This window comes from Mustelus asterias, chromosome 16, assembly GCF_964213995.1.
Source record: "Mustelus asterias chromosome 16, sMusAst1.hap1.1, whole genome shotgun sequence".
NCBI lineage: Eukaryota > Metazoa > Chordata > Chondrichthyes > Carcharhiniformes > Triakidae > Mustelus > Mustelus asterias.
Window position 1 is genome coordinate 99530723 of NC_135816.1, and position 24982 is coordinate 99555704.

The 24982-nt window shown below is 48.8% G+C and overlaps 1 protein-coding gene across 1 annotated transcript; it reads right to left on the minus strand.

Moving 5' to 3' along the window:
* Window positions 1-4902: 4902 nt before the first annotated feature.
* LOC144505321 (AMP deaminase 3-like) lies at window positions 4903-24982 on the minus strand. The gene is made up of 9 exons (XM_078231437.1): window positions 24789-24982; window positions 23590-23721; window positions 22157-22320; window positions 15463-15589; window positions 14439-14599; window positions 12550-12670; window positions 11725-11898; window positions 9300-9410; window positions 4903-7308 (listed from the first exon to the last, which is right to left on the minus strand). Exons 1-9 carry the CDS (start codon window positions 24951-24953, stop codon window positions 7156-7158), a joined length of 1308 nt encoding a protein of 435 aa, XP_078087563.1. The 5' UTR covers window positions 24954-24982; the 3' UTR covers window positions 4903-7155.

Consider the following 24982-nt stretch of genomic DNA (forward strand, 5'->3'; position numbering starts at 1 on the left):
ACACATTTTACAAACTCTAACCCGTCTAGACCTTTAACAGTATTCCAATCTATATGTGGAAAATTGAAATCCCCTACTATCACAACTTTAAGTTTCCTGCAGTTGTCTGCTATCTCTCTGCAGATTTGCTCCTCCAATTCTCACTGACTATTGGGTGGTCTATAATACAACCCCATTAACGTGGTCATACCTTTCCTGTTTCTCAGCTCCACCCATACGGCTTCGGTAGACAAGCCCTCTAATCTGTCCTGCCTGAGCACTGCTGTAACATTTTCCGTGACCAGCAATGCAACCCCCCCACCCTTCATCCCTCTGCCTCTATCACGTCTGAAACATCGGAACCCTGGAACATTGAGCTGCCAGTCCTGCCCCTCCTGGAGCCAAGTTTCACTAATGGCTATAATGTCATAATTCCACGTGTCAATCCACGCCTTCAGCTCGTCTGCCTTCCCCACAATACACCTGGCATTGAAATAGACACACCTCAGAAGATTATTACCACCAAACACAATCCTTCTATTTGTGATTTTGCATGAACTATTAACATCATTTATTTTCACCCCCGCTCCACTATCTGCTCTGGCACTCTGGTTCCCATCCCCCTGCAAATCTAGTTTAAACTCTCCCCAATAACACTAGCAAACCTCCCTGCAAGTATATTGGTCCCCTTGTAGTTCAGGTGTAACCCGTCTCTCTTGTACAGGTCCCACTTGCCCCAGAAGAGGTCCCAATGATCTAGAAATCTGAAACCCTGCCCCCTACACCAGTTCCTCAGCCACATGTTCATCCGCCCGAGCATCCTACTCTTACCCTCACTGGCACATGGCACAGGTAGCAATCCTGAGATTACTACCCTCGGGGTCCTGCTTTTTAACTTCCTACCAAGCTCTCTATACTCACTCTTCAGGACCTCCTCACTCTTCCTTCCTGCGTCATTGGTACCGATGTGTCCCATGACATCTGGCTGATCACCCTCCCACTTCACGCGAAGTGGGAGGGTGATCAGCCAGATGTCATGGGACATCTGTGCACGCGATCAGAGACATCCCTGACCCTGGCACTCGGGAGGCAACAAACCGTCCGGGAGTCTCTGTCACGACCACAGAACCACCTGTCTGTACCTCTGACTATCGAGTCCCCTATCACTACCGCTCTCCTCTTCTTCCTTGCAGAACCAGACTCAGTGCCAGAGATCCGGCTGCCGCAGCTTGCCCCAGGTAAAGGCATCCCCCACAACAGTATCCAAATTGGTATACCTGTTGTGGAGGGGAATGGCCACAGGGGATCCCTGCTCTGCCTGTCCTTTCCCTCACTTGAAGGTAACTCAATTACCTGTGCTCTGTGCCCTTGGCGTAACTGCCTCCCTGAAGCTACTATCTATAAACTCCTCATTCTCCCGAATGATCCAGAGGTCATCCAGCTCCTGCTCCAGTTCCCTAATGCAGTTTGTTCGGAGCTGCAACTGGATGCACCTCCTGTAGGTGTCGTTGTGAGGGACACCGGAGGTCTCCCTGACTTCCCACATCCTGCAAGAGAAGCATTCCAACATCCTGCCTGGCATTCTTTCTACTCTGAAGAAACAAAAACAACTTACCGGAACCTACCCTCGCCTCTGCGAGATTAGCGTTTAAATTATTGGGGTTTGGGGTTAGGGTTTAAACTATTTGGGTTTGGAGTTAGTTTTTAAATTATTGGGGTTAGTGTTTAAATTATTTGGGTTTGGATTTAAATTATTGTGGCTTGGGTTTAAATTATTGGGTTTTGGAGTTAGCGTTTAAATTGTTAGGGTTTGGGGTTAAGGTTTAAATTATTGGGGTTGGGGTTGAAATTATTGGGGTTTGGAGTTTGGGTTTAAATTATTGGGATTTGGAGTTAGTTTTTAAATTATTGGGGTTTGGGGTTAGCGTTTAAATTAATGTAGTTTTGGATTAAATTATTGCGGTTTGGTGTTAGGGTTAATTTATTGGGGTTTGGGATTAGAGTTTAAGTTATTGGGGTTTGGAGTTATTGATTGAATTATTGGGGTTCAGAGATAGCGTTTAAACTATTGGGGTTTGGAGTTAAGTTTTAAATTATTGGGGTTTGTTGTTTGGGTTTAAATTATTGGGGTTTGGAGTTAGGGTTCAAATTATTGGGGTTTGGGTTTAAATGATTCAGATTTAGGGTTAGGGTTTAAATTATTGGGGTTTTGGGTTAGTGTTTAAATCATTGCGGTTTGGAGTTAGGGTTTAAATTATCGGAGTTTGGGATTAGGGTTTAAGTTATTGGGGTTTGGAGTTATTGTTTAAATTATTGGGGTGTAGAATTAGCACTTAAATTATTGAGGTTTGGAGTTATAGTTTTAATTATTGGGGTTTGTAGTTCCGGTTTAAATTATTGGGGTTTGCATTTAGGGTTTATATTATTGTAGTTTGGGGTTAGGATATAAATTATTGATGTTTCGGGTTAGGGTTTAAATTATTGGAGTTCGTGGTTAGGGTTTAAATTATTGGGGCTTTGGAGTTAGTGTTTAAATTATTGGGGTTTGGAGTTGGTGTTTAAATTATTGAGGTTTGGAGTTGGTGTTTAAATTATTGGTATTAGGGTTGAAAGTATTGGGGTTTGGAGTTAGGGTTTAAATTATTTGGGTTTGGATTTAAATTCTTGGTGTTTGGGGTTAGAGTTACTGGTGATATTATTGGGGTTTAGTGTTAATATTATTGGTGTTTGGGGTTGATATTATTGATGTTTGGGGTTGATATTATTGGGGTTTGGGGTTGATATTATTGGGGTTTGGAGTTGATATTATTGGGGTTTGGAGTTGATATTATTGGGGTTTGGGGTTGATATTATTGGGGTTTGGGGTTGATATTATTGGGGTTTGGGGTTGATATTATTGGGGTTTGGAGTTGATATTATTGGGGTTTGGGGTTGATATTATTGGGGTTTGGGGTTGATATTATTGGGGTTTGGAGTTGATATTATTGGGGTTTGGGGTTGATATTATTGGGGTTTGGAGTTGATATTATTGGTGTTTGGGGTTGATATTTTGGGGGTTTGGGGTTGATATTATTGGGGTTTGGGGTTGATATTATTGGTGTTTGGGGTTGATATTATTGGGGTTTAGTGTTAATATTACTGGGGTTTACAATCTGGAGTCTGGGGTCACGGGCTCCGCGCTCCTTCAGGCGATTCTTTGTCCCGCTGCCGCTGAGAGAAAATCCAACAGCTCGAGCTCAACATTCAAACCTCAACCGACACCGCACGAGAGCGGCGGGAAACCAAACAGCTGTGCCCGGAGGAGCCGACAGCAAGAGACTGTCCGATTGGAGCGGCCGGAAGGCGATGAGAGCTATGATTGGTGGATTGGAAAAGAGCTGCAATTGGATGATTGGAGGAGAGCTGTGATTGGCTGAGCCGACAGGGAGCCGCGACACGATTGGAGGGACGGGAGAGCGAGTGGAGCTGTGATTGGAGAATCGGAGGAGAGCTGTGATTGGAGCCGCTGGGATTTAGAGGAGCTGTGATTGGTGAGACGCTGGGGCAGCGGAGCGCTGATTGGAGGCTTTGGAGAGAGGGAGCGGCTCTGATTGGAGGAGCAGGTGAAGGCGGGTGACTGACAGCGCGGGCGATTGAACATCTGGGCATGTCAGGAATGTCAACAGGAGTCAGTCTGTGATGGGGGGGGCGGGGGGGGTGAGAGAGGGTCACACGGGCACCACTGGCTGGTGGGCCAGCATTTATTGCCCATCCCCAGTTGCCCCACGGCAGTTGAGAGTCAACCCACATTGCTGTGGCTCTGGAGTCACATGTAGGCCAGACCAGGTAAGGACGGCAGATTTCCTTCCCTAAAGGAACCAGATGGGTTTTTTCGACAATGGGTCATTCATAGATTCTTAAATCCAGATATTTCTTTTATTGAAATCAAATTCCACCATCTGCTGTGGCGGGATTCGAACCCAGGTCCCCAGAACATTAGGGTGAGGTTCTGGGTTGATGGTCTAACGATACCACTAGGCCAACGCCTCCCCGAGATACTCCGCCTTCTGGCCTAAGCAAACGTCCGTGCAGGAAAAAGCAGCTCAGACTTGTATCTTATTTTCCCATTTTTACTGGAATTCACCCTAGAAAAGTGTGAAGTAACGCACTTGGGAAGGGCTAACAAGGCAAATGATTACACTCTGAATGTGTAAGATCCTGGAAAGTACTGAAGATCAGAGGGATCTTGGGGCACATTTCCAAAAATCCCTAAAGGCAACAGGACCCGTAGATGAGATGGCTCAGAAGTGATAAGGGATACTTGTTAACTGAGGCATAGGATATAAGGACAGGGAGATCCTGCTGGAACTATATATTTTTTATTCATCCGTGGGACACGGGCATCACTGGCTGGGCCAGCATTTATTGTCCATCTCTAGTTCCCCGAGGGCAGTTGAGAGTCAACCACATTGCTGTGGCTCTGGAGTCACATGTAGGCCAAACCGGGTAAGGACAGCAGATTTCCTTCCCTAAAGGAATCAGATGGGCTTTTCCGACATTCGACAATGTCAATTGTTTCATGGTCATCAGTCGATTCCAGATATTTTTTTATCAAATTCCACCATCTGCCGTGCCGAGATTCAAACCCGGGTCCCCAGAACATTAGCTGAGTTTCTGGATTAATAATCAAGTGATAATACCTAGACCATCTTCTTGCCCTGAATTCCTTTGCTGTTCAAAATTACTTGGAAGGAAAGATTTACTCAGGCAAAATTCATGCCAACGGCAAAAGGGAACAAGAAAGTTGATGTGTGTCTGTGGAAATGAAACTGGATTGTACCAATGCCACATCTATTATGGCTTGAAGTGATGTTCAAATTCTGTTCAATGATCTTCAGAAGGTGCATTCAACTGAGGGATAAAGAGAAACACACTGTCTTTGCTCAACCAAATGTGATTTATTAAAGGAAAACATTCACTGAACTTTGACAGAATATATTCTCAGGTAACAAGCTAATTATAATTTGTGCTTTGCTGCTCGATATATTTTCGCTATCTATTCGTGGGATTTGGGCATCGTTGGCTAGACCAGCATTTATTGCCCATTCCTAATTGTCCTTGAGAAGGTGGTGGTGAGCTGCCTTCAGGAACCACTGCAGTGCAAGCTTTGTAAGCGTTCTCATCCCTGATGCTGCAACGCAGAGCGAGCAAAGCAGAATCGGGAAGAGAGAAAGGCAGTAGAGGGAGACAGACTGTTACTTCATCTGGATTTGTAAACTTATTGAAATAATAGCTAACTTTGAAAAACCGCTAATTATCCCTGAATCAACTGCATTTCATTGATAGGCAGGAAAGGTAAACATTCAAATTATTGATCTCCCTGAGATACACAGGAAGAGAAACAATGGGAGAGAGACTGAATAAGAGAGAACAGAGAGGGCAATAGAACAGATAATAGAAACAGAGAGAAAGGGGGATTGAGATAGAGGGAGAAACAGAGAGATAGAGACAGCACGAGGATGGGACAGAGAGAAACAGATTAAGGAGAAGGGTACGGATAGAGAATGAGAGACAAAGTGAGAAAGAGTGAGAGGAAGTGAGAAACAGGACGAGGGGCAAGGATAGGGAGGGAGGGAGATAAAGGAAGAGTGATGGTGAGAAGAGGGGATGGAGACAAAAAGAAGACGGAGAAACTAAGAGAGGGGCGAAGATTCACTCAACTGATTCCACTTGGTGCCCCCGGGGGTGAGTGGAATTGGGGCGAGTGTCTGTATGCCATGCTCAATGCGCTGGGATTTCAGGGTTACAGGGCACCACCCTCATAATCACTAGCCTAGCAACAGAGCCCACTCCACAAAGCCAACACTCCGACCCGCTGCCTATCGATGGGTCAAGACCTGTGTTAATGATGGAATGGAGCTGCAAGTTAAGAATATTCCAGAACATTTCTCCAGCTGGGACATGTATTCCAAAAATATCTCACCATTTTAATCTGTTGCCCCATAATTCAAACCACCCATAACAGGGGCGGCTCGGTGGCACAGTGGTTAGCACTGCTGCCTCACAGTGCCAGGGACCCGGGTTCGATTCCCGACTTGGGTCACCGCTTGTGTGGAGTCTGCACGTTCTCCCTGTGTCTGCGTGGGTTTCCTCCGGATGCTCTGGTTTCCTCCCACAGTCCAAAGACGTGCACGTTAGGTGGATTGTCGGTGTGTAGGTTAAATGATAAGCCATGGAAAATGCACAGGGTTAAGGGGATAGTGGGGTCCAGGTAAGATGCTCTTTGGAGATTTGGTGCAGAATTGATGGGCTGAATGGCCTCCTTCTGCTGTGTAAAGATGACTTTTGGTGTATGACCCTTGACCCTGCTTTCCTCAAAAGCCGTGAGAGACAAAGAGAAACTTTCATTTACATAGCACCTTATGAGTCGCAAAGACATTGCAAGTTGCTCTACAGGAGAGAATACAGAGGCTGGGTTATTGAACCTATTCAAGGCTGAGTAACAGACAGATTTTTGATCGACTAGGGAGTGAAGGTTATGTGCAGAGCAGGCAGGAAAGCGGAGTTCAGGACACAATCGGATTGGCCATGAGCTTATATTTTTATTTAATTCCTTCAGAGCTGCTGTAATCCGTGTCGTGGAGGGATTATAAAGTGACGGAACACCTACGATGGGCCGAATGGCCTACTTTTACTACTCGTCACCTCAGGCACTCAGGATTAAGAGATGGAATTGGCCACCATGTTTCCTGAGGAGGCATTGGCGCATGTGGTGACAAAAACGCTCAACACAAGGAGGTAGGTGTTTAATAGAACGGAGAGAGAGGTAGAGAGGTTTCAGGAGAGAATTCCAGAGCTCAGGGCAGCTGAGAGAGGAGGTCTGAAGGAGAGAGGAGGGTAAGAGGGATTGGAGAGGGGGGGGGGGGGAGGAAGGGGGTCAGGCAGAGAGAACTGGGCAAAAGAGAGAGAGAGATGGGGAGGGGGGAATTGAGGTGCGGAGGGGAGGCGGTTCGAGAAAGGGATTGGAGAGAACAGGAGGAAGAATTGGGTGAAGTGCAGAGCAGGGCGGAGAGTTGGATAAGTTCAGAGATTGGAGAGAGTGAGGAGGCAGAGAGAGAGATGGAGTGGAGGGGAGGAGGGAAGAATGTGAGGCAAGGCATTGCAGAGATGGGAGGCTACTGGATGGAGGATGTGTGTTCACTGCTTCCCAACTTGGCCCAAAATCTTCAGCTCCTGGTTCCAGCTCTCAAATCGGAACGCGATTCTGATCTGGGAGACGTTGGAACGCTGCATGTCATTCCCCTCGGGACCATCCTTCAGGTAATCCACACCCAGGAACTTCTGCTTCTCCTGGAGAGACAGACAGAGAGTTAACAGAGGGACAAAACTGAGAGGTTTCACTCACTGAACACGCGGCCCTCGCTCTCTGAACGCGCGACCCTCGCCATTTACTCCACACACATAATATGAATCAGAGAACTCAGAGAGTTAAATACAGAGGGAGATAAATCAGAGCTAGGCAGTGATAGAGAGAGAGAGAATGAAAAGCAGTTGGATTGATATGGAGAGTCTGAGATGGATATTGATATGGAGAGTCTGGGATTTTCTGGCTTCACTCCTCCCGAAACTGTAAAATCCTGCCCGAGGTCATTGGACCTTTCCAGGTTCTGCCCCTCGCCCGCTCTGATTCCTGTGGTGGGTGGGGCGGTAAAGTTCTAGCCACGGAGTGTGACAAGGAGAGGAATTCTGAGGGTTCGAATTGAATCATAGAATCCATAGAGTGCAGAAAGAGGCCATTCAGCCCATCGAGCCTCCACCGACCACAATCCCACCCAGGTCTTATCCCCATAACCCCATGCATTTACCCTGCTAGTCCCCCTCACACTAAGAGGCAATTTAGCATGGCCAATCCACCTAACCCACACATCTTTGAACTGTGGGCGGAAACCAGAGCACCCGGAGGAATCCCACGCAGACACGGGGAGAACGTGCAGACTCCACACAGACAGTGACTCAAGCCAGGAGTTGAACCTGGGTCCCTGACACTGTGAGGCAGCAGTGCTAACCACTGAGGTTAATCAGATATTATGCACTTGAGGGTACTTGAATCATTTGAATGGATCTTACAAATGGGTGTTTTATTCACCGTCAGGTTTTATGGTGAAATCTGTGTTCGATTTATTTTGTTTCCTCGCCACATGGCTCCTGAAATCTGCCCGTGATGGATACTGGGTAAAATGGGCTGGGGTGTCATGAGTTGGCATGGGTGTTTAAAGGGCCGTGCAGGATGGGTGGATGCCTTCTAACTCACCCTCACCCCTCTGCATGGCCATCTATGCTCTGACTCCCAGAGTCAGCAGACCCGTCTGTAACTCACCCCGACTCCCCCCTCCCACCCACCCACATGGACTGGAGATTGTGACATTCAGAGACTCCTCCTATTAAGGTGGGCACAGCAATCCAGGAGATTTCCCGACCTGGGCTCCCCACCTGGGTACCGAAACTGGCCCAGGCAGAGAGAGAGGGAGGGAGGTCATGGCAATGAGAGGGAGAGTGACAAAGAGTAAGAATGGGAGAGATTGGGGGATTGTGAGAGAGAGGGAAGAAAAGTTTGTGGGTGGGAGAGAGAGGGGGAGGGGTTGGAGGGAGAAAGAGTTGGGAGACTGAGAGCAAGAGTCTGGGGGTTTGAGAGGGAGGGTTTTGGGGGGAGCAGGGAGACAGAGAAAGAGAATAGGAGGAAGGGTAGACAGAGGGAGAGAGAGCATTGAGAGAGTGAGAGTTTAAGAGAGAGAATGAGGGTGAGGGGGAGAGAGAGAGAGTAGGAGAGGGAGACAGAGTGAGAGAGAGTTGTGAGATTGAGAGAGTGTGAGTGTGGGGGTTTAAGAGGGAGAATGAGGGTGAGGAGAGGAAGAGTGAGAGAATGGCAGCACTGTGGCACAGTGGTTAGCACTGCTGTCTCACAGCACCAGGGACCCGGGTTCGATTCCCAGCTTGGGTCACTGTCTGTGCGGAGTCTGCACCTTCTCCCCATGTTTGCGTGGGTTTCCTCCTGTTTCCTCCCACAATCCAAAGATGTACGGGTTAGGTGGATTGGCCATGCTAAATTGCCCCTTAGTGTCAGGGGGACGAGCTGGGGTAAATTTATGGGGCTGTGGGGATAGGGTCTGGGTGTGATTGTTGTCAGTGCAGACTCGATGGGCTGAATGGCCTCCTCTGCACTGTAGGGATTTTATGATTCTATGAGGAGGCGATGGAGACAGAGAGAGGGAGAGAGACATGCACTGAGCCAAAGGTTGTCCAGTGCTGGCTCAGGACTCCTGGTTACTGTACCAGCTCCTGACCTTGTGAGATAAGCCACTCTGTTTGACGCTGTTCCGGGCAATCTCACACATGTCACAAGTCGTGAGTTTCCAGAACTGAGCGGCCACGGCATATTCCTCAATCAGAGGCTCCTGTGAGGGGAAGAGAAGGAGATTGTTAGAATCCTTCTGCCCACAACGACAATCCCACAGTAAAACAACAGAGAAAGCAGTCACAGCACGCGAACCACACCCCTCCCACCCCCTTTCCCCCGCAGCATCAAATCTTAAGTTTTCAAGTGTGCGTGTGTCACACACCGGGTGATAGAGTGGGTGCATGTTAGTGTCAGTGTGAGTTTGTGTGTGTCTGTGTAAGTGCGAGTGAGTGTGAGTATGAGTGTGTTGTTTTTCATTTATTCATGGGACACGGACATCGCTGGCAGACCATCATTTATCGCCAATCCCTAGTTGCCCGAGGGCAGTTGAGAGTCAACCACATTGCTGTGGCTCTGGAGTCACATGTAGTCTAGACCGGGCAAGGACGGCAGATTTCCTTCCCTATTAGTGAACCAGCTGGGTTTTTCCAACAATCGGCAATGATTTCATGATTATCAGTAGATTGTTAATTCCAGATATTTTTTACTGAATTCAAATTCCACCACCTGCCGTGGCAGGGTGTGTTCGGAGGGGAGCTGGGGGTGGTAATGGTGTGGGCATTGCTCAATATCCTACACATAAAGCCAGGAAAAGCTGGCAATGACTCAATGGAGTTCCATTATCAGGTATACAAGGCCATGTTGGTCTGGTCAGTTCCCAGGTTTTTCTGTTTTATTCCCTCTGGGATACAAAGAGACCAACTGTGTCATATTTTAAGGATTGTCCCCAACACGTAGAAGTAGGAAGCAGTTCAAAGTGGTCAGATCCCAGTTAAAAATCAGTATTACAATTTCTACATTCCACTGTAAGTACACAGGCTGAACAGGTCTGGTCACCTTCACTTCAAGCTGTGACTGGGTTTCTCTATCTGGGCACCTTCTGTCCTTTGTTTCTCATACATTTACGGGGGATTTCCTCTTGCTTTCGCCTCTTTATTTTGTGAGCACGTGCACCCCCACAATCAACATAACCCACATCAAACTGCATTCATCGTGGACCCAAATGTATGGATCTCATTTTTGATGAGACTTTGTAGAAATGGAATTTCCCTGTCCTCACCTCAATCTGCACCCCCACTGCCACAGTGCTGATATGGTCACGATCACCCCTACTCAAACACCCCCATCAGTTCCATGCTCAGTGTCCCTTGGTGTTCTGAGAGTTGTCTTTAAAGTTCATTTATCATTGTCACAAGTAGGCTTACATTAAAACCGCAATGAAGTTACTGAAAATCCCCTAGTCGCCGCACTCCTGCGCCTGTTTGGGTACACTGAGGGAGAATTTAGCACGGCCAGTGCATCTAACCATTCCTCCCACGTCTATCGGACTGTGGGAGGAAATCGAGGAAACACATGAAGACATGAGGACAATGTGCAGACTCCGCACAGACAGTGACCTGAGGCCAGGAATCGAACCCGGGTCCCTGGTGCTGTGAGGCAGCAGTGCTACCCACTGTGCCTTTGGTGACCCAGTGTATATATAAACCCACCAAGAGGTCTTCCAGACTCTCCGCGGTGTGTTTCCCGGTGGCAGAGGCAGCTCGTTGCTGGCCCCTGGAGGGATCTTCTGGTCTCACAAATGTGTAAGCCATTTTGCGTGGCTTGCGCACCTCCCGCGACCAGGGGACCTGCCTCAAGATGGGGAAGGGTGGCCTTCGACGGGACGGCAGCTGGAATACCGTGTGCAGTATTGGTCCCCTTATTTGCGGAAGGATATATTGGCCTTGGAGGGAGTGCAGAGAAGGTTCACCAGGTTGATACCAGAGATGAGGGGTGTTGACTATGAGGAGAGACTGAGCAGATTGGGTTTGTATTCGTTGGAGTTTAGAAGGCTGAAGGGGGATCTTATAGAGACCTATAAGATAATGAAGGGGCTGGATAGGGTAGAGATGGAGAGATCCTTTCCACTTAGAAAGGAAACTAGAACTAGAGGGCACAGCCTCAGAATAAAGGGGGGTCAGTTTAGGACAGAGTTGAGGAGGAACTTCTTCTCTCAGAGGGTGGTGAATCTCTGGAATTCTCTGCCCACTGAAGTGGTGGAGGCTACCTCGTTGAATATGTTTAAATCACGGATAGATGGATTCCTGATCGGTAAGGGAATTAGGGGTTATAGGGATCAGGCGGGTAAGTGAAACTGATCCACTTCAGATCAGCCATGATCTTATTGAATGGCGGGGCAGGCTCGAGGGGCTAGATGGCCTAATCCTGCTCTTATTTCTTATGTTCTTATGGACTGGAAGATCCCACCAGCAAGCAAGGCCTGAAAATCCGTTGTAATCCCATCACCGGCTCGCTGATGTTTCGACACGAACCTTGGTGAAGTGGAAGAGAAGAGGGTCATCGGTGGATAGAGAGAGCACCAGGCCGGTCTGGAAGAGCTGGTAAAATGGACTCTGGCCATACTCCAGGAACAAGCAGTTATTACTCAGTGGAGACATGGCAATGGGAATCTGAGCCAAGTAGTAGAGGTACTGGAGAGCAGGGTCCTGAGAGAGAGAGAGAGAGTACATCAATGAATTAAATGTAAATTTGTCAGTGTTTCCCCTCTACTTTACATCCACTGTCCCTATCAAACACTCCCAGGACAGGTACAGCACGGGGTTAGATACAGAGTAAAGCTCCCTCTACACTGTCCCATCAAACACTCCCAGGACAGGTACAGCACGGGGTTAGATACAGAGTAAAGCTCCCTCTATACTGTCCCCCATCAAACACTCGCAGGACAGGTACAGCACGGGGTTAGATACAGAGTAAAGCTCCCTCTATACTGTCCCCATCAAACACTCCCAGGACAGGTACAGCACGGGGTTAGATACAGAGTAAAGCTCCATCTATGCTGTCCCTATCAAACACTCCCAGGACAGGTACAGCACGGGGTTAGATACAGAGTAAAGCTCCATCTATGCTGTCCCCATCAAACACTCCCAGGACAGGGACAGCACGGGGTTAGATACAGAGTAAAGCTCCATCTATGCTGTCCCTATCAAACACTCCCAGGACAGGGACAGCACGGGGTTAGATACAGAGTAAAGCTCCCTCTACATTACTCTGACCGGTGTTGCTCTGCCATTTGACCGTCTCCTCCTTCCTAAATCTGCAAGTCAGTGAACCCTTGCCCTGACCCCGGCCCCCATTACCTTTTTAAGACGGAGGCCGTGCGAGATGTTGTCTGCTGTGAGGAATCCATCGACCAGATGTATGTGTGAGCCAGCCTCTCCACAGTGTGGCCGAAACAGGAATGTGTTCATTCCCCGCTCCCTGGAAATGCAACCGCGGAATGTCAAATCCTATTTACAGTGCGTTCCAGAAAATCCCCTTCACTCCAACCAACAATCTCTCTCTCTCCCCCCGTTCCCTTTTTCCTCTCTCCCGCCATACCTCTCTCCCCCTCCCTATCCCTCTCATCTCCCTCTCCATCCATCCCTCTTCTTTCCTCTGCCCTCTCCCTATCTCCCTCCCTTCCCTTCTCCCTCACTCTGTCTCTCCCTCTCTCCCCCCTCGTTCCCTCCCTCTCCCCTCCTCCTTTCCTCTCCCCTATTCCCCTCCTCCCTTCTCTCTCCCCCATCCTCCTCTCCGCAGCTCCCCCCCCCCCCCCCGCCCCTCCCCCCATCTTCCTTTCCTTCTGTGGGATGGGGTACAGAGAAGTGAGTGTATTTTCATCATGTATGTACCTGACTAGTGGACATCATCAGGCTGTATGCATACACACATACACACACCCTGTCCCCACTCAAATTCCCACCGTAACACACATACAGATGATAGTAGCACATGATGGCCCGAATAGCCTCCTTCAATGCTATAAACATACACGTGGGCTCACAGGCACAAATATATAAACACCAACAGCACTATAGGCCGGGACTGGAGCCTGGGCTTTTCCTACTCTGTGGATGTGCCTCTCAGTACCACATAGAGTGTAACTCAGCACTAGGCTGGGACTGGAGCCTGGGTTTTTCCTGCTCTGTGGGTTTGGAGGGGGTTGGGGCGGGAGGTGGTTTGGTGTTCAGTGGCAGAATAGATTCCGCTTCGAAGGAGATGATGGTATAGTGGTAATGTCAGTGAGCCAGCAATCCACAGCTGATGGGGAATCGGTTCAAATCCCAGCACAGCAACTAAGGGTATTTTAATTCAATTAATAAGAATCTGGAAAATTAAGCTAGTCTCAGTAACAGTGAAAGGTAGGAACTATCTCCGATTGCCATAAAAACCAATCGAGCTCACCAATATCCCTTTTAGGGAAGGAAATCTGTCCTTATCTGGTTATAGGAACAGCAGTAGGCCATTCAGCCCCTCGATCCCGCTCTGCCATTCAATAAGATCATGGCTGATCTGTGTCCTGACCCCATGTACCTGCCCTGGGCCCATATCCCTCCATCCCCCTGCTCAATAAAACTGTGTCTGTCTCAGACTGAAAGCTCACAATTGAAGCAGCATCCAGCGGCGTTTGAGGAAGAGAGTTCCAACCCTCCACCACTCTCTGCGGGTAGAAGTGTTTTCCAACAACTCTCCGCAATGGCTTGGCCCCAACGAGTGGCAACAGTTTCTCCTGATCCACCCTGTCCTTCCCTGTAAATATTTTGTAGATTTCTATCAGATCACCCCTCAACCTTCTGAATTGGAGACAATAAAGGGCTAATTTGTCTAATCTCTGCGTGTAACTGAACCCCTGAAGTCCAGGGATCATTCTTGTCAACCTGCGTTGAGCTCCCTCCAGGGTTGAACCATCCTTCCTGAGGTATCCTGTCCATACCGGCTCACAGGATTCTCAGTGGCCTCTAACTAGGGGTTTGTACAACTGCAGCATAACATCTGCATCCCGATACTCCAGCCCTTTCGATATGAAGGGCAGCATTCCTTTGGCCTTCTGTCTGGTCTACACGTGACTCCAAACCCACTCAGCAATGGACTCTAATTCCTCTCGAAGAGGTCTAGGAAGCCACTCAGTTCAAGGGGCAATTAGGGATGGACAAAAGCCTGCGACGCCCACACTCCCCATGACAGAATACGAGGTAAGTCCGGTTACCTGCGGAGGTGATTCAGCACGGTGATGTTGCCGTACATGTAGTATTGATAGTAACTGTAGGGCGGATTCTTCCTTGAGGTCCAGTCAGCCGGGAGAGGGAGCTGGGGGAAGAATCCCTCGTCTGTCTTCGACTCGTCATCGACGCTGTCGAATGCGGTCACCTGGCAAAGCAGAATGCACCCTGGGTCAGTCAGCCAGTCGCCAGCGTAGACAATCTTGGCCCCCATAGCCCCCCCCCCCCCACCCCCCGCCCTCTATAACAACCAGTTTACTACAGAGACCGTCATCCGTTCAGGGAACCACACCTCAAAGATGTTTTGGCCTTGGAGGGAGATGCCGCACAGATACACCAAGGCTCAGGAGCTAAATAGCTTTGACTTGATTTCCCTTGAGTTTAGATATGAAGGGGTTAACTCATCGACTTGTTAAAGAAGAAGGGGCTGAGCGAGCTGGTAGAGGCAAACTATTTCTCTCTGCTTGTGGAACTACCGCAGGCCAGTTCTGATGGGCTGAATGGCCTCCTCCTGTTCCTGTGTAACAGGCTGGAGAAGGGGCTGAATGGCCTCCTCCTGTTCTTGTGTAACAGGCTGGAGAAGGGGCTGAATGGGGCCTCCTCCTGTTCCTGTGTAACAGGCTGGAGAAGGGGCTGAATGGCCTCCTCCTGTTCCTGTGTAGCAGTCTGGAGAAGGGGCTGAATGGCCTCCTCCTGTTCCTGTGTAGCAGTCTGGAGAAGGGGCTGAATGGCCTCCTCCTGTTCTTGTGTAACAGGCTGGAGAAGGGGCTGAATGGCCTCCTCCTGTTCCTGTGTAACAGGCTGGAGAAGGGGCTGAATGGCCTCCTCCTGTTCCTGTGTAACAGGCTGGAGAAGGGGCTGAATGGGGCCTCCTCCTGTTCCTGTGTAACAGGCTGGAGAAGGGGCTGAATGGGGCCTCCTCCTGTTCCTGTGTAACAGGCTGGAGAAGGGGCTGAATGGCCTCCTCCTGTTGCTGCGTCTGAGTTTATTTGGACGAATTGATATACTCACGTATTTCAAGAAAAGATGCAGTGACTTGTGCTTCTGGGGGTAAAGGGTCGCCTCAAAGATCGGCCTGAAGAGATTGTCCAACATTTCCTCAAAACTTTTAACCTTGTTTAATTTATGGAACACATTGCTGTGGAGACAGAGACAGCGTGTGAGAGAGACAGAGAGCGACAGAGAGTGAGAGTCAGAGAGCGACAGCGAGTGAGAGTCAGAGAGCGACAGAATGTGCGAGGCAGAGAGCGACAGCGAGTGAGATGCAGAGAGCGACAGCGAGTGAGAGGCAGATAGCGACAGAGAGTGAGAGGCAGAGAGCGACAGAGAGTGAGAGGCAGAGAGCGACAGAGAGTGAGAGTGGGACAGAGTGTGTGAGAGACATGGAGGCCAGAGAGAAAATGAGAGAGGCAGAGGTAATGAAAGAAAAAAGGAGAGATAAGGAAGAGAGAGTGAGAGAGAATGGCAGAAAGAGACAGAGAGGGAGGGAGAGAGAGACAGGAGATACAAAGATTGACAGAGAGAGAGAGAGAGACAGAGATATAGAAAGAAGGGGAATCAGAGGAGGTAAAGAGAGAGATATAGAGACACAGAGAGAAAGGGAGAGAGAGGGGCAGCGAGAGAGTTAGAGAAAGCGACAGGGAGAGATACAGATATAGTGATGAGGAGAGAGAGTGAAACAGAAAGGGAGGGAGAGAGAGATAGGAAACCGAGAGACAGATGGAAACAGTGATAAAGAGCACAATGGAAAAAGAGAGAGAGACAGATCGAGGAAGAGGAGGAGACAGGGAAAGAAAGAGATAGAGATAGGGAGAAAGTGGAGGATAGAAAACAGAGAGATGCAGCGTGGCAGACCAAGAGATGGAAATAGAGTTAGAGAGTGAGATTGTGAAAGAATGAGGAGGGAATGGCGAGTGGGGGACAGAAGTCAGAGATGTAGGGAAATAGAAGGAGACAACAATGGGGAGACAGGATGTGGAGAGAGGAGATGGAGTGATGGAGAAAGTGAAAGACAAAGCACGTGGAAGATAGAGTGTGAAATAGAAGATTGAGAGAGGACGAGAATGAATGAGAGGGGAAAGTTGTTTTGTTAACATTCAATAATTCAGAACAATTATTTACAAATATACAGAAATAAAATGTCAGAACTAACAGCAGTTAGATATAGTGGAGAGCTCCCTCTAATATACTGACAGTACCACGTTATACCCAGTGTCAGCATTCTGCGCTCCCAGGACAGGTACAGCACGGGGTTAGATACAGAGTGAAGCTCCCTCTACACTGTCCCCCATCAAACACTCCCAGGACAGGGACAGCACGGAGTTAGATACAGAGTAAAGCACCCTCTACACGGTCCCCATCAAACACTCCCAGGACAGGTACAGCACGGAGTTAGATACAGAGTAAAGCTCCCTCTACACTGTCCCCATCAAACACTCTCAGGACAGTACAGTACGGGGTTAGATACAGAGTAAAGCTCCCTCTACACTGTCCCCCCCATCAAACACTCCCAGGACAGGTACAGCACGGGGTTAGATACAGAGTAAAGCTCCCTCTACACTGTCCCCATCAAACATTCCCAGGACAGGTACAGCACGGGGTTAGATACAGAGTAAAGCTCCCTCTACACTGTCCCCATCAAACACTCACAGGACAGGTACAGCACGGAGTCAGATACAGAATAAAGCTCCCTCTAATATACTGAGATATATAGATATAGGATAAAGCCCCCATCAAACACTCTCAGGACAGTACAGTACGGGGTTAGATACAGAGTAAAGCTCCCTCTACACTGTCCCCATCAAACATTCGCAGGACAGGTACAGCACGGGGTTAGATACAGAGTAAAGCTCCCTCAACACTGTCCCCATCAAACACTCCCAGGACAGGTACAGCATGGGGTTAGATACATCATGGGGTTAGATACAGAGTAAAGCTCCCTCTACACTGTCCCCATCAAACATTCCCAGGACAGGTACAGCACGGGGTTAGATGCAGAGTAAAGCTCCCTCAACACTGTCCCCATCAAACATTCCCAGGACAGGTACAGCATGGGGTTAGATATAGGATAAAGCTCCCTCTACATGAGATGTGAAGGCATAGGACCCTTAAAAGGTGAAGGGGGAAAAGTTTGTGCGGAACCGTTAGAAATGGCGGAGGTGCTTAATGAATACTTTACCTCGGTATTCACGGTGGAAAGGGATCTGGGTGGTTGTACTGCTGGTTTGCGGTGGACAGAAAGGATCGAGCATGTGGACATAAAGAAAGAGGATGTGTTGGAACTATTGAATGGCATCAAGGTTGGTAAGTCGCCGGGACCGGATGGGATGTACCCCAGGTTACTGTGGGAGGCGAGGGAGGAGATTGCGGAGCCTTTGGCGATGATCTTTGCATCGTCGATGGAGACGGGAGAGGTTCCGGAGGATTGGAGGATTGTAGATGTGGTCCCTATATTCAAGAAAGGGAACAGGGACAGCCCGGGAAATTACCGACCGGTGAGTCTAACCTCAGTGGTTGGTAAGTTGATGGAGAGGATCCTGAGAGACAGGATTTATGATCATCTAGGAGAAGTTTAGTATGATCAAAAGTAGTCAGCACGGCTTTGTCAAGGGCAGGTCGTGCCTTACGAGCCTGGTTGAGTTCTTTGAAAATGTGACCAAACACATTGACGAAGGAAGAGCGGTGGATGTGGTCTATATGGACTTCAGCAAGGCGTTCGATAAGGTCCCCCATGCAAGACTTCTTGAGAAAGTGAGAGGGCATGGGATCCAAGGGGCTGTTGCCTTGTGGATCCAGAACTGGCTTGCCTGCAGAAGGCAGAGAGTGGCTGTGGAGGGGTCTTTCTCTGCATGGAGGTCAGTGACCAGTGGAGTGCCCCAGGGATCTGTTCTGGGACCCTTGCTGTTTGTCATTTTCATAAATGACCTGGATGAGGAAGTGGAGGGATGGGTTGGTAAGTTTGCTGACGACACCAAGGTAGGTGGTGTTGTGGATAGTTTGGAGGGATGTCAGAAGTTGCAGCGAGACATAGATAGAATGCAAGACTGGGCGGAGAAGTGGCAGATGGACTTCAACCCGGATAAGTGTGTAGTGATCCATTTTGGCAGATCCAATGGGATGAAGCAGCAGTATAATATGAAGGGTACCATTCTTAGCAGTGTAGAGGATCAGAAGGACCTTGGGGTCCGGGTCCATAGGACTCTTAAATCGGCCTCGCAGGTGGAGGATGCGGTCAAGAAGGCGTACGGCGCACTAGCCTTCATTAATCGAGGGATTGAGTTTAGGAGTCGGGAGATAATGCTGCAGCTTTATAGGACCCTGGTTAGACCCCACTTGGAGTACTGCGCGCAGTTCTGGTCACCTCATTACAGGAAAGATGTTGAAGCCATTGAAAGGGTGCAGAGGAGATTTACAAGGATGTTGCCTGGATTGGGGGGCATGCCTTATGAGGATAGGTTGAGGGAGCTTGGTCTCTTCTCCCTGGAGAGACGAAGGATGAGAGGTGACCTGATAGAGGTTTACAAGATGTTGAGAGGTCTGGATAGGGTGGACTCTCAGAGGCTATTTCCAAGGGCTGAAATGGTTGCTACGAGAGGACACAGGTTTAAGGTGCTGGGGGGTAGGTACAGAGGAGATGTCAGGGGTAAGTTTTTCACTCAGAGGGTGGTGGGTGAGTGGAATCGGCTGACGTCGGTGGTGGTGGAGGCAAACTCGTTGGGGTCTTTTAAGAGACTTCTGGATGAGTACATGGGATTTAATGGGATTGAGGGCTATAGATAGGCCTAGAGGTAGGGATATGATCGGCGCAACTTGTGGACCGAAGGGCCTGTTTGTGCTGTGGCTTTCTATGTTCTATGTTCTACACTGTCCCCATCAAACACACCCAGGAAAGGTACAGCACGGAGTTAGATACAGAGTAAAGCTCCCTCTACACTGTCCCCATCAAACACACCCAGGAAAGGTACAGCACGGAGTTAGATACAGAGTATAGCTCCCTCTACACTGTCCCCATCAAACACTCCCAGGACAGGTACAGCACGGGGTTAGATGCAGAGTAAAGCTCCCTCCACACTGTCCCCCATCAAACACTCCCAGGACAGGTACAGCACGGAGTTAGATACAGAGTAAAGCTCCCTCTACACTGTTTCCATCAAACACTCCCAGGACAGGTACAGCACGGGGTTAGATGCAGAGTAAAGCTCCCTCCACACTGTCCCCCATCAAACACTCCCAGGACAGGTACAGCACGGGGAAGATACAGAGTAAAGCTCCCTCTACACTGTCCCCATCAAACACACCCAGGACAGGTACAGCATGGGGTTAGATACAGAGTAAAGCTCCCTCTACACTGCCCCACCAAACATTCCCAGGAGAGGAGTAAAATCCATCAACCCCTCCAAAAAAAGCAAACTCTGCATGGATGATACTCCGACCACATGGTGACTGGGTAAAATCCATAGACCGGTCAGGGGAAAATGCAAATTTTTTAGTACTGGACTATCAACAATAATAGGAGAAACCTAGTTACAGATTGACTCAACAAAACTAACAAAACGGACTGCCTACAAAATGCTAATTTCCCACCTACTCCCCCCCTCAATGGCCCACCCACTAAACAAAAATTTATTTTTATTTTTTTCTCCCCTCTCCAAAAAAACAGAATCTGACTCAGCAACAGGCACAAAACCTCCCCAAAAAGACAACTCTCTAATACACACCCCACTTGGACATCCACCCCAGCACCCGGAAACACATCAACACCCAACCTAGCAGCCCCCTTCTCCTCACACACACCACCTCAACAACCACCTACCCCCCAACCACCTAAAACACGACAGAAGCAGACCATCACGCTTCTTTCCCCCACACACCACCCCACACAAGAAAAAACTAACACGGATACTAATACACAAGAAGAAAAAGGCTCAGGAGGCAAGAAGACAACAAGCCATAGAATAAAGGCAAGGCATCGCGGGGAGCAACAAAGGTTGGACGTGAGCTGAAAGAAAAGTGGCAGAGCACGAAGGAAAGGGGACATGTCCTCTCTCTGTCCGACCCCAAAAATCTCTCCTCCATCTCACCCCGTCTCTTCCCCATCCCTGTAACACTTCAAAGAACAAAGAAAATTACAGCACAGGAACAGGCCCTTCGGCCCTCCAAGCCTGCACCGACCATGCTGCCCGACTTAACTAAAACCCCCTACCCTTCCGGGGACCATATCCCTCCATTCCCATCCTATTCATGTACTTGTCAAGACGCCCCTTAAAAGTCACTACCGTATCCGCTTCCACTCCCTCCCCCGGCAACGAGTTCCAGGCACCCCCCACTCTCTGTGTAAAAAATCTGCCTCGTACATCTCCTTTAAACCTTGCCCCTCGCACCTTAAACCTGTGCCCCCTAATAATTGACTCTTCCACCCTGGGAAAAAGCTTCTGACTATCCACTCTGTCCATGCGCCTCTCATAATCTTGTAGACTTCTATCAGGTTGCCTCTCAACCTCCGTCATTCCAATGAGAACAAACCAAGTTTCTCCAACCTCTCCTCATAATAATATCCTCCATACCAGGCAACATCCTGGTAAATCTTTTCCGTGCCCGCTCCAAAGCCTCCACGCCCTTCTGGTAGTGTGCTGACCAGAATTGAACACTATATTCCAAGTGCAGCCTAACTAATGTTCTATAAAGATGCAACATGACTTGCCAATTTTTAAACTCAATGCCCCAGCCGATGAAGGCAAGCATGCCGTATGCCTTCTTGACTACCTTCTCCACCTGCATTGCTACTTTCAGTGACCTGTGTACCTGTACACCCAGATCCCTCTGCCTATCAATACTCTTAAGGGTTCTGCCATTTACTGTATAATTCCTATCTGTATTAGACCTTACAAAATGCATTATCTCACATTTGTCCAGATTAAACTCCATCTGCCATTTGTCCGCCCAAGTCTCCAACTGATCTATATCCTGCTGTATCCTCTGATGGTCCTCATCGCTATCCACAAATCCACCAACTTTTGTGTCGTCTGCAAACTTAACCAATCCAGTTACATTTTCCTCCAAATCATTTATATATATTACAGACAGCAAAGGTCCCAGCACTGATCCCTGATCAGTGAAGAGCACTTCTTTTATCTGTTTCTCACTCTGTCTCTGTTATTCTCTCTGTCCCTTTCTCTCCCTCTCTGTCTCTTACACTGTCTGCCTTTGCCTCTCCTTTTGTCTTTCTCTGTCATTCTCTCTACTTTCTTTCTCTCCCACTGTCAGTCTGTCTCTTTTTCTTTCCCGCTGGCTCTCTGTCTCTGCCTCTCTCCCACTGATCCTCTTTGGGTCAGCTCTTTCTTTCTCCCTCTCCATTGTCTCACCTTCTGTTTATCCAACTTTCATTCCAGCATCTCAGTCTCCCTCTATCTCTCTCAGCACTTTTCTCTCCGAAACTTTCTCCATCGCTCCATTTGTGCCTTGTATCCCCTCACTCTCCATCACACTCTCACTCGTTCTCTCCATCTCTGTCACCCTCTGGCTACTTACTAACCTCCCTCTCTTTATACTCTCTCTAGCACGCATTTCATCTGTTCTTCCCTCCCTCCCTTCCTCAATCCATCCGTCCCTCTGTCAGTATCCACCCATCCATGCATCCATCTCAGGGTCCCTCAGCCTGAAGTGCAGCATGGTCCTGGTCATCCCGGTATTCCCAGAAACCACTCACTAGATCCTTGGCACTTGAATCATCCAGCGGATCTTGGGTGAGCAGGCTTTCTGGCGAATGAACCAATCAGCAAGTTCCTTCCATTCAGTTAGGCGACTCCCATAAATCGACAGCCTGAGCTCTGCAAACTGATTGGTCGAGTCATCGAGAGATTCGGCATATTCCTGGACCCAAGGAAGAATTTACATCACAAATGATATTCCCAAGCAAGAGTCACTCAGTCACCTCAGAGAGATATCCGTATACTGACTGGCGTCTCTCAGTCCCATCTCTCTGGGACATATCTGTACACTGATTGGTGTCTCTCAGTCCTCTTTCTCTCAGAGAGTGATATCTATGCACTGACTGGTGTCTCTCAGTCCCCTCTCTCTCTCTCTCTCTCTCAAGGAGATATCTGTACACTGACTGGTGTCTCCCAGTCCCCTCTCTCTCTCAGGGAGATACCTGTACACTGGTTGGTGTCTCTCAGTCCCTTCTCTCTCAGGGAGATACCTGTACACTGGTTGGTGTCTCTCAGTCCCCTCTCTCTCTCAGGGGGATATCTGTACACTGGTTGGTGTCTCTCAGTCCTCTCTCAGGGAGATATCTGTACACTGACTAGTGTGTCTCAGTCCCCTCTCTCTCTCCCAGGGAGATATCTGTACACTGACTGGTATCTCTCTGTCCCCTCTCTCTCTCAGGGAGATATCTGTACACTGACTGGTGTCTCTCAGTCCCCTCTCTCTTTCAGGGAGATATCTGTACACTGACTGGTGTCTCTCAGTCCCCTCTCTCTCTCAGGGAGATATCTGTACACTGACTGGTGTCTCTCAGACCCCTCTCTCACTCTCTCTCAGGGAGATATCTATGCACTGACTGGTGTCTCTCAGTCCCCTCTCTCTCTCGCTCTCTCTCAGGGAGATATCTGTACACTGACTGGTGTCTCTCAGTCCTCTCTCAGGGAGATACCTGTACACTGACTGGTGTCTCTCAGTCCCCTCTCTCTCTCTCAGGGAGATACCTATACACTGGTTGGTGTCTCTCAGTCCCCTCTCTCTCTGGGACATATCTGTACACTGGTTGGTGTCTCTCAGTCCCCTCTCTCTCAGGGAGATACCTGTACACTGGTTGGTGTCTCTCAGTCCCCTCTCTCTCAGGGAGATATCTGTACACTGACTGGTGTCTCTCAGTCCCCTCTCTCTCTCTCAGGGAGATATCTGTACACTGGTTGGTGTCTCTCAGTCCCCTCTCTCTCAGGGAGATATCTGTACACTGGTTGGTGTCTCTCAGTCCCCTCTCTCTCAGGGAGATATCTGTACACTGACTGGTGTCTCTCAGTCCCCTCTCTCTCAGGGAGATATCTGTACACTGACTGGTGTCTCTCAGTCCCCTCTCTCTCAGGGAGATATCTGTACACTGGTTGGTGTGTCTCAGTCTGATTATTAAGCCATTACCTTGACCAATTCTGCAAAGTATTCGCCATTGATATAGTTGTTTGTTTTGAGGTACAGGGCACGAAGCTCATTGGCTCCCACAGGATTGTATTTTTCATTGAACCTGTCAAATCTCTGAAAGGTTTCGCGGTCCTGCAAATGGGAAGTCAGAACGGAGTGAGAAAAATTGGGAAAAAGTGGCACTTTACATTTCAATGTAGTGTCTGACATCGGGTAGAGTGTGATCGTAATGACCTCAACCAGGAGGTTGGCCTCTTGAAGTATGAGCTCTCTGATTGCTGCACAGGGAGTCTCACCTCTGTGTATAATGATGAGTCATGATGTGGAGATGCCGGCGTTGGACTGGGGTAAACACAGTAAGAAGTTTAACAACACCAGGTTAAAGTCCAACAGGTTTATTTGGTAGCAAAAGCCACACAAGCTTTCGGAGCTGCAAGCCCCTTCTTCAGGTGAGTGGGAATTCTGTTCACAAACAGAGCTTATAAAGACACAGACTCAATTTACATGAATAATGGTTGGAATGCGAATACTTACAACTAATCAAGTCTTTAAGAAACAAAACAATGTGAGTGGAGAGAGCATCAAGACAGGCTAAAAAGATGTGTATTGTCTCCAGACAAGACAGCCAGTGAAACTCTGCAGGTCCAGGCAAGCTGTGGGGGTTACAAATAGTGTGACATGAACCCAATATCCCGGTTGAGGCCGTCCTCGTGTGTGCGGAACTTGGCTATCAGTTTCTGCTCAGCGACTCTGCGCTGTCGTGTGTCGGGAAGGCCACCTTGGAGAACGCTTACCCGAATATCAGAGGCCGAATGATGAGTGTCAGGGCTCCTGGCACTCCGGATTCCGACTGCGTGTCTGAAACACACAGGAGTGGAGTTAAGCTTTTAAAGAGAGAATCTGGTGAATGGACACCAGTCTCTGAGGAGTTATTTCAGTGTGATCAGACGAACACAGCACGAGGCCGCGAGTGGAGCCTGGGCCTTTCCCGCTCTGTGTGTGTGGGCATCAATATCTCACTGGGTGTGATCAGGCTAACGGAGTACCAGGCCGGGATTAAAGCCTGGGTCTTTCCTGCTCTGTGTGTGGGACTCTCAGTTCCACACGGGCTGTGATCAGGCTAACTGGGTCTTTCCTGACCTTTGTGAGTTATTTAGGGCGGGTTGATATTTCACACCCGCAGTTTAAGCCACACTCACTGCGCGCATGTTGAGGGCGTCAATGTCCAGGTTTTCTGGAGTCAGGTTGAGGCACTGAAACAGCTGCCCAAGTGTTGTCTTCTTTCCGCTGACCTCCTGCACCACCCGCTCGGAGTCCCTCTTGTACGTCTTGCAAATGAACTCCAGGAACTTTTTCTGGTTCATGCAGGCTGCTGCATGGATGTGTGTGTCTA